Here is a 13,299-nt window from a genome sequence, read left to right as displayed (position 1 = left end):
TTTTAGATACCTCGATTTTTAAATATAATACATTTGATAATGTAGGGAAAAACAGTGACTCTCTTTAAGCGAACTAAAGTGCCTTTCTTTTATGGTTCTTAAAAAAATTAAATATTGTAAATTGAAAAAGTACATTCTGATATGTTTTTTTACATTGTTAAAACACATAGGCAACTTTTTATCCCGATATTCTTACGGGATACGGTTACGGAAAACCACGGGGCGCAGCTAGTGTGTCATAAAATAAACTTTTACATTTTCATATGTAACATTTTATTTAAATCAAACAATAATACTTAATTTATTCATAAATTTATCTTAAATAACATATTCAATTGTATAAAAAGTAAATACAAATCGTATATAAAACTAATTAACCGAAGAAGCGTATACAACTAAATAACCTTATAATTAAGAGTCCATATAGCGTTACAATACTGGCTTTTACGTTTTCTTTGTTATTATGATTATACTATCCCACAATTTATACTTTCTTTTTTCTTACTTCTTTTGTATATTTTTCTCGTACATTTCACAGATATAACCCTTTTTCTTTCTAGATGTCTAGGTGTGCTATCAATTACGAAAACGAATGGTGTAATTGTGGGAGTCGAGCACGCTTCGGCACGAATTGGGCCAGCTCGCTCCGGGGAAGTACCACACCCCCACAGATAACTGGCGTGAAATAATAGCTTGCTATTGTGTTTCGTACGGTGAGTGGGGGAGCCGGAGGCCTATTTCCTTCTCCTAGCCCTTCCCAGTCCATTCCTTCATCCAGTCGCCAATCCTTTCCCTATCCCTTATCCCGTAAAAGCGGGCAGCAGATTCTCAGAGGTCTAAGCCTCTGCGAATGTTCATGGGCGGTGATGATCGTTTACCATCAGGCGAACTACCAGCTTAGTTGCCCGCTATGACATAAAAAGCCATTATCAAACACATGTATCATAGACAGTTTGACATTGGACAGTCTTAGGAAGCCTCCTAGCACCATTTATGCTAGCCTATAAAATAATACGTGGTGCAAAGGTTTTGTATTTTTTTTATGACTGTTATTAGGATACTTTCGCGGACGGAGGTTTATGAAATTTGACATACGTATAGTTTTATTTTATATGGACAAGGAGTATATAATGCTAATATGAAAAAAATATCACACCATGGATGCTCTTTTGTTTTTTTAGCTTTTATAAGCTTCTCATATTTTGTATGAAGGCTCGTTTAGACTCGATTTTGACCCAATTCAAACGGACAGGTTTAATTCAATCTTTGTACACTTATCAAGGTTCGGTGACAATACAATAAGTTTATGAGTTTATTGACGTGACAACGTCTTAAATTAGGTTGCGGCTCGGAGTCACTATAAACTATGATCGGTCCGCCGCGCGCGCAGCACTAGAGAATTAGGCGCATTGAATCGGCGCGTGCTTGTGTCTCTGTCTCTGTCTTTTTAGTAAACAAAATATATTTTTTATAGTTAAAATTTGTGCAATTCTTATTTTCATTCAATTCCTTGTTCCTATTGTGCAATTTAATAATATTCATATCAATAAATATTCTACCGAGGAAAAAACCTTGTCACGTAAAATCTTCGCCCGTAAAACCGACTTTACAGGCAACCATTTTTTTTTTATTATCCTGATACATGTACGCGGGGATTACATAAGAGCAAGTGAGATAGTACAGTTATTTCTATCATTTGCTTTTTAACTTTATTTATTTATGAATATGGTCGGATTTCGAATGGTCAAGAAGCGTGACATAATACCAAAGAATACGTAATAACATATCATCACGCCAAGGAATCATTTTCCGCGCTCTTCAGCTTCTGCGTGACCAGCGACTTCTTCAGTCTCCTCCAGAACTCCCTCTCCTCCGTCCCGTCTCTCGGCCACACGATGTAGGTCTTGGTCAGCATCAGATAGTGCAGCGTGTTCGGTCTGAGGCTCCGCGGGATCTCTTCTAGAAGCACGAGGATGAGGTCTTCCCTTCTCGTCTCTAAGAGCCTGGTAATAAGGTAGCTTTTAGGTTCTGTCACACGTGTTTATGTTCGCAGGTGCCTTGACCACAGATTACATAAAAGTTACTACGTAATTCTTGACGATGGCTCTACATCGTGTTTTGTATCTATTGGATATATTCAGAGACATTTTCTTAATCGCTTAATGTACGTTCAACTATTTGGTTATTAAGGAAAGCTAGTAAAATCTGTAGATAAAGACACAAAATATATGATATGTACACAAATACCTGTGTTGCGCGAGGTGCATTTCGAACTGACACCACTGGCTCAAGAGGAAGCGCCGCGATATGATGAGCATGATGAAGCGAGAGCGGTCCATGCAAGACACTATGTTTTCTAGTATCGATAGCCCCACCTGAGTAATACAATAATTCAATGATTTATACTAGACAAAATACATTTATTTTTTAAGAATTATAATAAAATAAAAATAAAACATGATCAGTGGTGCAGCGCGAAATTTCGCCGCCTGAGACCACCTGGATTTACGGGGCCCTTAGTTAGGGCCCCTCACCTAAAGGGAACAAACATTTTTGGTTTGATTCAGCATAATATGATACTCATGAAAGTATTGTATTATCACCAATCCTTGATAAGTGTACACAGTTAAGTTAGGCTGTTAAAATCCTTTAGACTCCTCTAAAGGATTCGGTTACACAGTTTCTTTATAAATACCTGAAAGTCCCTCTCGTGCAAACAAACACTAATACGGCAGTCCTTCTCCACATGCGGCAAGAGTTGGTCCAACACCCACGTTCTATCCTCGTTGCAGTATGACACAAACACATCGTAATTGAAGATTTTGGTCTCTGGATGTAGAAATTATAATCACATTTGAGTGTTATACATGCAATTTACCAGATATTTACAGGTTGATTAATAGTAAATAGTGTTTTGAAATCGTTTTTTGTTTAAAATGTTCCATAGTTAAACAATCAACTAAAGAATCCATTTAAATGCAATGAAAATTCTTAATCCCTACTAATATTATAAATGCGAAAGTAACTCTGTGTGTCTGTCTGTCTGTCTGTTACGCATTCACGCCTAAACCACTGAACCGATTTTGATGAAACTTGGTATGAAGATGGAGCTAAACGTGGGATAACAAACCAAACATATAATACACTTTTTAATGCGAAGAAAATACTCCTTACCATGTCGCGCGATACAAGCGAATTCTACGCGGGCGAAGCCGCGGGCGAAAAGCTAGTTGCTAATAAAAACATTAAAAATAAACATCTCTTAGCCACCAAACTTACCAAGAAAACTTTAAAATCGAAGGAAAGGACTTAACATGGGTGAGAAAAAACAAGGCCATAAGATAATTTTTTGAAATTAATGATTCTGGTTAATCTTAATATATATAAATCTCGTGTCACAATGTTTGTCCTCAATGGACTCCTAAACCACTTAACCGATTATAATAAAATTCACACACCATGTGCAGTTCGATCAGACTTGAGAGATAGGATAGTTTAAATAATTTTAATTACGATAAATGACAGCCCGGGCGGAGTCGGGGCGTGCAGCTAGTTATAACTATAATAATCTTACCGTCCACTACATTCTTCTCGTTTATCAAGCTCAACATGGCAGAATTCCTCATGGTTATCAGGAAATATCTGAAGTTCCTCCTAAACGCATAGATGAAAGCCAAAATTGGTAACAGCACTAGCGGTATACACAATAATAGAAAACTCTTTCGGCTCTCATTCAATATCAACTCCGGCCTCATATCTCGTAAGTCCTGACCGCACGGGAGTACTTCGCCATACGAAATGCTTCCAGCATGCGCCATTGAGAAACAATTGTAATTTCCCTCATCGTAGTCCAAATACAAGAAGTTACCGGTCAAATTTGTACTGAAATCACCCACAAAACAATTGGATACGTCAGTCGAGTTGTGTATCTGAAAACACGATTCTGTCACGTTTCTTCTCTTAGTTATAATTTCGTTATAATCAGAGAATCCAGTGTGGAACATGAGGGCATTGTCTTCTATCGAGCTGCTTGTTATATTCGTGTCTTTGAGCCTGAATTCATTCTGGAATGCAATTTCATACATGTCCCTGACGTAACAATAACATACCATCAAATTTTTGGACAAGGCTACGTATTTGAGGTTAGCGATATCAGCGATCACACTGTCAGTTATTAGGTTAATGTTATTGTTCACCAGGATTAGCAATTTCATTTTGGGCATTGTAGATATAATCTTGCTGAACCACGCCGATATTCTGTTGCCGTCCAAATCTAAAATTTGTAAACTTCTCAATGTTCTCATCACATCTAGCGATATCGCTGTTATTTTGTTCTGTGATGCTTTAAGTACCTCCAATTTTGTGAAGCCTTTAATGAAATCCAGCGACTTCAATGCAATTGAATTGACGTAAAGAACCCTCAGTGAGTTTTCCAGACCCCTAAGCACGCCTTCCTCGTGCAAAATCTCGGCATTACCGGACAGGTCTAAGTATTTCATCGACGTGTTGGCGAAAATGTTTGGTTTCAACGGAAAAAGTCCCGTGTAGCACACGGAGAGTCTTTCCAATTTTGTTCCGAAGTTCCCTAAAGCACGGGTATCAACCGCTGTGAACGATAAATCCAAGGATTGTAAATTGAGACGCTGGAGCGTGTCCGCCGATTCGAAGAACAGAATCCTCTTCGGATCATCTTCTCTGTTCCTGCTTATGTCCAAATGTCGAAGACTGTTGAGACCAACGAACGCGTGAGCGTCTACAAAGCTAATTGAGTTCTCACCCAGGTACAATGCTGTTAGATATGGCATCCCTTGGAAAATAAATGCATCAAGTACTTCAATGTTACAGGCTCGTAAATCTAATTCTTTGAGCTTAGGAAAGTAAGCGCTATGTAGTCCTGCTGACCACGTGGATCTTCCTGGAATGAGGACAAGAAAATGGCTTTAATATTGTCGTATTAACAAACAGCGAAGTATGTTTAAGAGAAAATAAATACTTATATAATAGGGAATACAAGACTGAAATTCCGAAGGCGCTTTTGGTGTGTTAGATTTTTAAATATTTCTTATTTTTTAAGTAATACATAAAAATAATAATAATAGATCGCGATCAAAATCCGTTTAAAAGTCTTTAATTTCTAAATGTATAATACTCGCGTAAAATCAAACACAAGAAAATACTACATTTATTTATTTACATGGGACGACTGGTTTTAGGCGTGAATATGGTTAAAACTTTATTTGCTAGCTTAGCTACGTTAATAAATACAATCCTAATAGCAACGTATGTAAGATTATAAAGCAGAAAAAGTTTTTGTGTTTGTTTATTGTCCTTCTTTCACCTCGCAATGGGATGATTTTATTGTATGTTTAATTGAGACTCTAGAGTGTCTAGAGTCTAGAGTCTCCATCTAGTCTAGAGTCTCAAGGCTAGCCTCGCGATCGCTAGAGAGAGATGAAGATGAGATAATGAGACATGGTCTCGCTTTTTAGCGCGATGAAAATCACATTTACATGGGAATTTCGTTTCATATCGCAAGCAAAGCCGCAGCGGAGAGCTAGTAATGGAAAATCTCTTACTCTGAACGTTCATGGGGTCCAGAAATACTTCTTTCGCGCTTGTCGCATTCAAAATGGAGTCGTATCTCTCCGACGTGACTAGGAATTGGCCAAAGTTGTTACCGTAGAATGTTAAGTATTCGACTGTTTCCGCTGGATTCATAAACGCACTGTCACTCAAGAAAATTATCTGTAAAATAATATATTATAATAGTTTAAAAAAACTAAAAAACACGCTTTTATCATATTTTGCAAATTGAAAAATGGAATAATATTATCAAATTAGTGTATTGTCATCGGTCCTCAATAAATCTACAAAGTTTGAACGAAATCTGGCCGTTTAAAGTGGGTCAAAATCGCGCCCAAAGAAGTCGGTTACAAACAAACATACAGGTGAAGCTAATAAAAAGCGTGTAATAATAAGGTTATATATGTATGAGTTAATTACGTAAGTATGGTGGGAAAAAGTCTTCACATTGAATTATTATTAACACAACTCGGCCGTCCGTGGTATGTATAGCTTATAGTAATCGACGTTTTAAAAATCCATTCCGTTATCAAAGGTGTAATAATTGTTTGAAAATGGTTCAGTATATCCAAAGATTACCACCTACAATGTGACAATGTAACAAATGCACGAACCTCTTCATAATATTAGTATGGATTGTATATTGTAGGCTCTTTATACCATATATTTTAAGGCAGAATAATGGCCGGACTTTTGACATATATATATATATAAAAAAATCGTTTAAATACGAAATTGAACACCTCTGAAATTCATAAATTGCAATAGATGGCGTTATATTAAAAAGTTACGTGTATGAAAATTAAGTTGATATTTTTTGACCATGCGAGCGAATCAGTGGCAGAAAAGCTAGTTTTTTTATTAGTAATAAATAACTAAGAAACATAGAATACCGTTGGTACTTGTCGGATTCCACATTTGGCCATGCTCAGATATTTGATGACGCCATTGTGCCGAGACTGAGAACTTATCAAGTTTTTCAGCGCTGGTGTAGCATCTTTCCTGCTTGATAGATCCGCCACTCCTTCTTCTAGAAATTCATTGAGGAATTTTATGTATTAATCGATCTTCTAATTAAAATAGAATATATGTATGTATATCCACGCAAACTACAAACATTGAAGATAAACAAGACACTTGAAAATTATCAGCATGTTTCCCTTTTCAAACTTATATTAATTACCTATTCAGATAAGTTATAAGAAAGTGGTGAAACGAGGAGTTTATGAAATTTCTGTCTATTAAACAATTCGTTATTAATAAAAACATTGTTATTTCCATTTGCAATTTAAATAAGTACATTTAAAGAAATATATTGCATTCTCTAGCGCAGTTGAAATGCTTTCGCATTAAAACGTATATAGATGTCGTATATAATCATTTTCCACTGTGTTACTGGTTTTCCAACCACAACCAGTGCTAAGCAGAAAATGTTTTAGACAATTCTAGATAGAGAGATAGATAGGTAAATGTATAAATATTTTAACTGTGGTAGTCGAGCATGCTTCGGCACGAATTGAACCAGCTCGCGGGGAAGTACCACACCCCCACAGAAAACCGGCGTGAAATAACATACTGCTATATTTCGTTTGGTGAGTGGAGCCGGATTTTCAATTCCTTTCAAATTCGAAGTCGGCAATCCATTTGTAAGCGTATGGTCTGCAAACGATCTAGCGCCTCCCCAAATGTTCATGGGCGGTGGTAGCGCTTACCATCAGGCGACCCATTGCTGAAGGTGACATAAAAAAGTTGGATAGCTAGATAAATAGATGTCTATCTATAGAGTATCTGAATAGATCTCTCATTGTACTTAAATTTCACATAAATTTAACACATTATATTTAGATCAAATACAAACACAAGAAAAATTATGCACAAACGGAGGTTCAGTCGCTAGATTCCAGACAATAAGATAATGTAATAAACAAAGAGAAACAATTTAAGAGAGACTGGTGAGCAAACATTATTGTTTAGTCCAAATTCGGGATATATACTATACTAGCTGCGCCCCGCGGTTTCACCCGCGTAAGTCCGTATCCCGTAGGAATATCGGGATAAAAAGTTGCCTACATGTTATTCCAGTTGTCCGGCTGTCTACGTACCAAATTTCATTGCAATCGGTTCAAAAGTTTTTGCGTAAGAGAGCAACAAACACACACACATCTCTACAAACTTTCGCTTTTATAATATAAGTAAGAAGTAAGTATATTACATAGTAGGAAGGATAGAATGGGATGTACATTTTTATTTTTTGAATGCACCCGGAAAGTTTTAATAAAAGAAGAATCATCAAAATCGGTTCAGTCGTCTAGTGTATGATTTTAAAGAAACCCTATCCTAGGATAAAGAAAGGTAAACTCACTCAAACCAACTGTCAATCTGCCGTCCCACGTGACCCACGACTGAATGTCTGTCATGTATCCAGTGAGGCAAAGCTTCCTCTCCTCCTTCGGAACATCGTTGGATCCCTCTAATAGGCCACTAGTTGCGTGTATATGAAGGATATAGATTAAACTGTAAAGATATAATAACTCATTAAGAACTAACTCACCATATGCAGTTCATTTCTTTTTTATGTAATAAATAGAAAATAAAGCTCACTGCTCAGTAATATATTTGAGGTAATAATAATGTATATCATGGTTTTCTGGCAAATAAAAGTTTTATTATTTTATTATTATAACTTTATCTGCTTTCGAAAAGACAACCATAACTATTGGATATCAGTGCTGGCTTCACGCTATATATGTATTTTAATGAACAATCTTAACTATCTTGTATGTCTTTATTTAAACTTCACTACGTATAAACGAAGTCGCTTACTCGGTCCCTACGTCCCTGTGTACGATTTAATCTTTAAAACTACGCAACGGATGTCGATACGGTTTTTAATAGATAGAGTGATTCAAGAAAAGGTTTATATGTATAATAAAATGTTTTAACCTACTCCGATTTTAACGCGTGCGTATCAGCAGGCAAAAGCTAGTATACTAATAAAATATAATAAAGGTTTCCTCTAAGTTATGTTTGTGAATTTCTGAGTTTCTAACGTTGAGTAAAATATTCCTTGCATTTTCTTAGTATTACTGAAAGATATATTGTCAATATTATGTTCCTATATATATATATTTGTTTTATGATTATCTGTATTTCGGCATTTCTGACTCATCTCAATAAAGATAGTCTAACAATACAATAAAATTGGCAAAAGTAGTAGCGTGCATATGCATGGGAATTCTACTGAGTTCGTGCATATATGCCATGCACAATAGGATCACATCTATCTTTATCCCTTTATCCTATTCGTTCCAATCAAGTTAACAAAATAACGACCATAGCCATACAATTATAAATGTCAAATAAACAAGCCAATAGTATATTAATGGAAACAATCTTTTCATAGAAAAGAAAATGTCTGTACATCTACCACTTATGATTAAATCGTTTCGTTTCGAATTTATTTCCGCTTGGAGCAGCACCAGATCAAGCAATTAGTAAGAAAATAAATTTAAAAACAAACAGAGAAACCTAACAACATTATCGAACTAAATATGTTACAATTAAAATCACTCGACTTACATAATTTGCAAAATCATTTCGTATCTACACACAAACAAATACATTGCTTACAAAGACACATTTTAAAACTGTTTTTTCAAATATCAAAACGACTTTAAAGCTGTACGCGCCATAACTGTTATGATGGATACGTAGAAACGTTATCTTATCTGTTCTATTCACGCGGAACTATCTGCGATCATATCTTATCTGTTGATTGGCGTTTTGATTTTGCCAATCGAATCGTGCGTTTTGGCGCGAATTCTGTGTTCAAAATTCAATAAACGTCAAACAACTGTCAAAATGACAGCGTGAACCAGATGAATATTTGCCGAAAGGTTTTATTTCAAAGAGTAGTACCTATAATAATACGGGTATTTAATTCTCTTCCCACTTTTTGGAGTAGGAACGTATAGTGCAGATTCTCTTCTCTTTTCTCTAGTACCTACTGATTTATCAGTGAAGCGGTCACCCGTCAGTACAGAGAAGCGTCTTGGGTTGCTTAACCTGCAGATTTTTATAATTAATCACAAAGTTATATTAATTAGTCATGCGTCAAGTGCACTTTATAAATAAACCAATTTCAAAGGTCACTGGCCACAAATGAATTATTTATAAAGAAAAAAAAAATTTAGCGCCATAATATCCGGCCTTTTGGGTCTAATTGACATTTTGTGTTGAATTCCTTTAACGAATATCTACGAATGGAAATATTTATCAATGGGAAATTTAGATTAAATGGTAAATGTATAAAAGATTGATACAATAAAATGATATAGATATTATATGAATAGCTCACACCCTAATTTAAAGATAAACCTGAATGATATAAAGATATAAATATGATTGAATCACCCAATATGTTGCTAAGTGTAAATTGTGAATTGGGAGAACGAATTTGAATGCGGTATATTTTTTTGTTAAAGAGAATTATAGCTATAATTTGAATGAATGATATGACCGCCTCCTTGGTACAGTGGTTAACGCGTGAGCGTAGGTCCTGGGTTCAATTCCCGGTGGGGACGCACAAAAAAAAATGTCTCAGTCTGGCAGGACACAGAAGACTGTTCACCTACTTGTCCATAAAGAAAATCGATCAGTGAAACAGATGTATATCATCTGCCCCATACCCCACTAGGGAACACGGGACTTCACTACTATAATAATATATTTGTATAGAACATAATAATATAAAATGTAAAGCATTTACGAATCCTGTTACAATGCTTTCATACAATTCTCAAATGAACTTTACTCTCACCAATTTAAATATTTCCTTGTTTTTATTTAAATTAACAGCGATTCATACGAATTTGTTAACCGATAAAATTGTTTGTTGATTCGATGTTGTTTGAATGATTTTTAATTAACTGTTGGTTTGGTAACGTCATCTTTTCTTTGATTAAAATTTAAAGTAGTGGTGGTTCAGTGGTTAGGACCTTGGCCTTAGCGAAAAGTCGAGGGTTCGTGACGAGGCGAGCGTGCAGGAAATAAATTGTATTTCAATTGAGAACTACTCCGGAAACAAATTAAGACATTTTTTGATATCACTACGTAGTATAAAACAAGGTCATTTTCTCAATTTGTCCCTATGTCCCTATATCTTTAAACTACGTACCGGATGGATGGACATCCCTGATGGGGTTTTTTTTAATAGATAGACTGATTCAAGAGGAAAGTTTGTATGTATAATAAATAACATCGATTAAACTACTCCGAATTTGGCGCAAGCGAAGCCGCGGCAAAAGCTTACTTTACATGAAGATTAACTTGAATACTGATTAACCTAGTTCTTGTAGGAGACATGGCTGAACCGTTTGTAACGAGACTTTTTGTAAAAGATAGTTTTTTTTAGTAAATAACCATTAAAACTTTTACTGGAAAAAATTTAAACCATATTTTGTATAATAACATTTACAGACCACTAAATACGTTTTCGCGATCTATTTCACTAGCGGTCTGCCCCAGCTTCGCCCGTGGTACATATAATACAATATATAATCACGTACGTAGCAACCGTGAATGAATGTTTGAAATCGGTCCAGTAGTTGGTCGGAGGCCCGCATCCTCTTCCTTACCCTTCCCAGTCCTTTCCTTTATTATTCCTCTCGTCAATCCTTTCTTAATCCTTTTTCATTTTTAAGTTCGCAATCCATTTGTAGAGGCGTAAGGTCTATAATCGACTTTATGTCCCTCCGGATGTTCATGGGAGGTGGTAGCGCTTACCATAGTAGACCCACCAGCTCCATTGCCGACGATGACATAAAAAAGTAGCTTCAGAGATTAACGCAGAATATTATTTTTAATAAGGATGCAGCCGTTTTGACTTAAAAACTAGAATAAAGATATATATATATATATATATATATATATATATATATATGACCGCCTCCTTGGTACAGTGGTTAGCGCGTGAGCGTAGAACCGAGGGGTCCTGGGTTCGATTCCCGGTGGGGACGCAAAAAAAAAAAAAAAAAAGTCTCGGCCTCGACACAGAAGGCTGATCACCTACTTGTCCATAAAGAAAATCGATCAGTGAAACAGATGTACATCATCTGCCCCATACCCCACTGTGGACACGGGACTTCACTATATACTTCACTATATATATATATATATATATATATATATATATATATATATATATATATATATATATATATATACATATAAATATATATGTATATATATATATATATATATATATTTATATATATATATATTGGAATGTATAAAACTATTTCACTACCATCAACTACATGCAAACAACAACAACAATATCATGAAATTTATCGTCAATATCTTGTACTATACAAGAATAAAAGTAACAATTTATATTAAAACTAAAAGTTCATTAACCTTTAAAACAATGAATCAGTTTAACATACAATAAATAAAAAAGGTCTTGGACATTTGAAAATAACCTATTATAGTCAAATAGTCGTTTTAAAAAGTACAAAAAAAAAATCATTTGATAGATTTTTTTCAAATCAAATCAAGATCAAGATTTTTTTCAAGCAAATCGGATCAGCTACACTAATGGTTCCGTACAAATTGGCTAAAGAGAAACTGCATGTGAAAATGGTTACCCATCCAATTTATGACTGTGCCAACTGTTGCTTAACCTCGATATATTTATTTGTTATAGGAGCAACAGAAAGACATCAACTCTGTAAAATACAGCTGCTTATCGCGGTTCGTTAGATACAAATTAGTTACAGACGGACGTACAGACGGGCAGTGAGATCCTATTGTATGATTGACCGCCTCCCGTTAACGCGTGAGCTTAGAACTTAGTCCTGGGTTCGATTCCCGGTGGGGACGTACAAAAAAAAATTTCTCGGTCTGGCAGGAGACAGAAGGCTGATCACCTACTTGTCCATAAAGAAAATCGATCAGTGAAACAGATGTATATCATCTGCCCCATACCCCACTAAGGGACACGGGACTTCACTAAAAATTGTATGAAATCTCAACATAGAATTAAATGCTATCTTTAAATATATAAAATAAAAGGCCTGTTAGGCTGCATGGCCTATAACTGTTGTCCTTTGTACATATAAAACCTAAAAAGGTCTCTTGACTTGAGAAAATAAATAAAGCAGATTTCCATTCTTTAGACCCAAAACCTAACACATCACAAGTCGTCGTTTTAGCCATGGGACGTCCACTGCTGGATAAAGGTCTCCGCGCGCCGTCTGCGCCCCACCACTTTATTGATATCATAATTAATATAATAAAATTAATATTCATTTAGAATATATTTGTAGAAACAGAGTTCTTTCATTTATAAATTGTAAGTCATGCACATAACAATAAAATTATTTGGAATAGTATTCCAATATGTTAATATTAATTTAATATGTTGTAATTATGAAACTATTTTCAAACACATTTTATATACTCTTACACACTTTTAAATTATTAATGCAAGGTCATACTAGCGGCTAACAAGATAATTTTATGAAATAAACCAAAATACCATAACATTATGTATCTACATTTTTTAACGAATAACAATAAATCAAAACTATCTACAAATCGTCTAACTAGACCATATTTAAATGTGATCAGCTTTCGAGTAAAATAAAATATAGTTTAAAAAAACTAAAAAACACGCTTTTCAAGCACATCAAACTAAAAACTATAAAATAATTT

General features: G+C 35.1%; 1 protein-coding gene across 1 annotated transcript; it reads right to left on the bottom strand.

Annotated features, from left to right (window-relative positions):
* Positions 1 to 1,749: 1,749 nt before the first annotated feature.
* LOC119838079 (toll-like receptor 1) lies at positions 1,750 to 8,148 on the bottom strand. Its single transcript, XM_038363889.1, has 8 exons — positions 8,135 to 8,148; positions 7,946 to 8,064; positions 6,477 to 6,613; positions 5,577 to 5,745; positions 3,575 to 4,915; positions 2,696 to 2,829; positions 2,248 to 2,375; positions 1,750 to 2,003 (listed from the first exon to the last, which is right to left on the bottom strand). Exons 1-8 carry the CDS (start codon positions 8,146 to 8,148, stop codon positions 1,790 to 1,792), a joined length of 2,256 nt encoding a protein of 751 aa, XP_038219817.1. The 3' UTR covers positions 1,750 to 1,789.
* Between the last annotated feature and the right edge of the window lie 5,151 nt (positions 8,149 to 13,299).

The sequence above is a fragment of the Zerene cesonia genome, unplaced genomic scaffold, assembly GCF_012273895.1.
Source record: "Zerene cesonia ecotype Mississippi unplaced genomic scaffold, Zerene_cesonia_1.1 Zces_u001, whole genome shotgun sequence".
Lineage (NCBI taxonomy): Eukaryota > Metazoa > Arthropoda > Insecta > Lepidoptera > Pieridae > Zerene > Zerene cesonia.
This window is presented reverse-complemented; position numbering and strand designations above follow the sequence as displayed.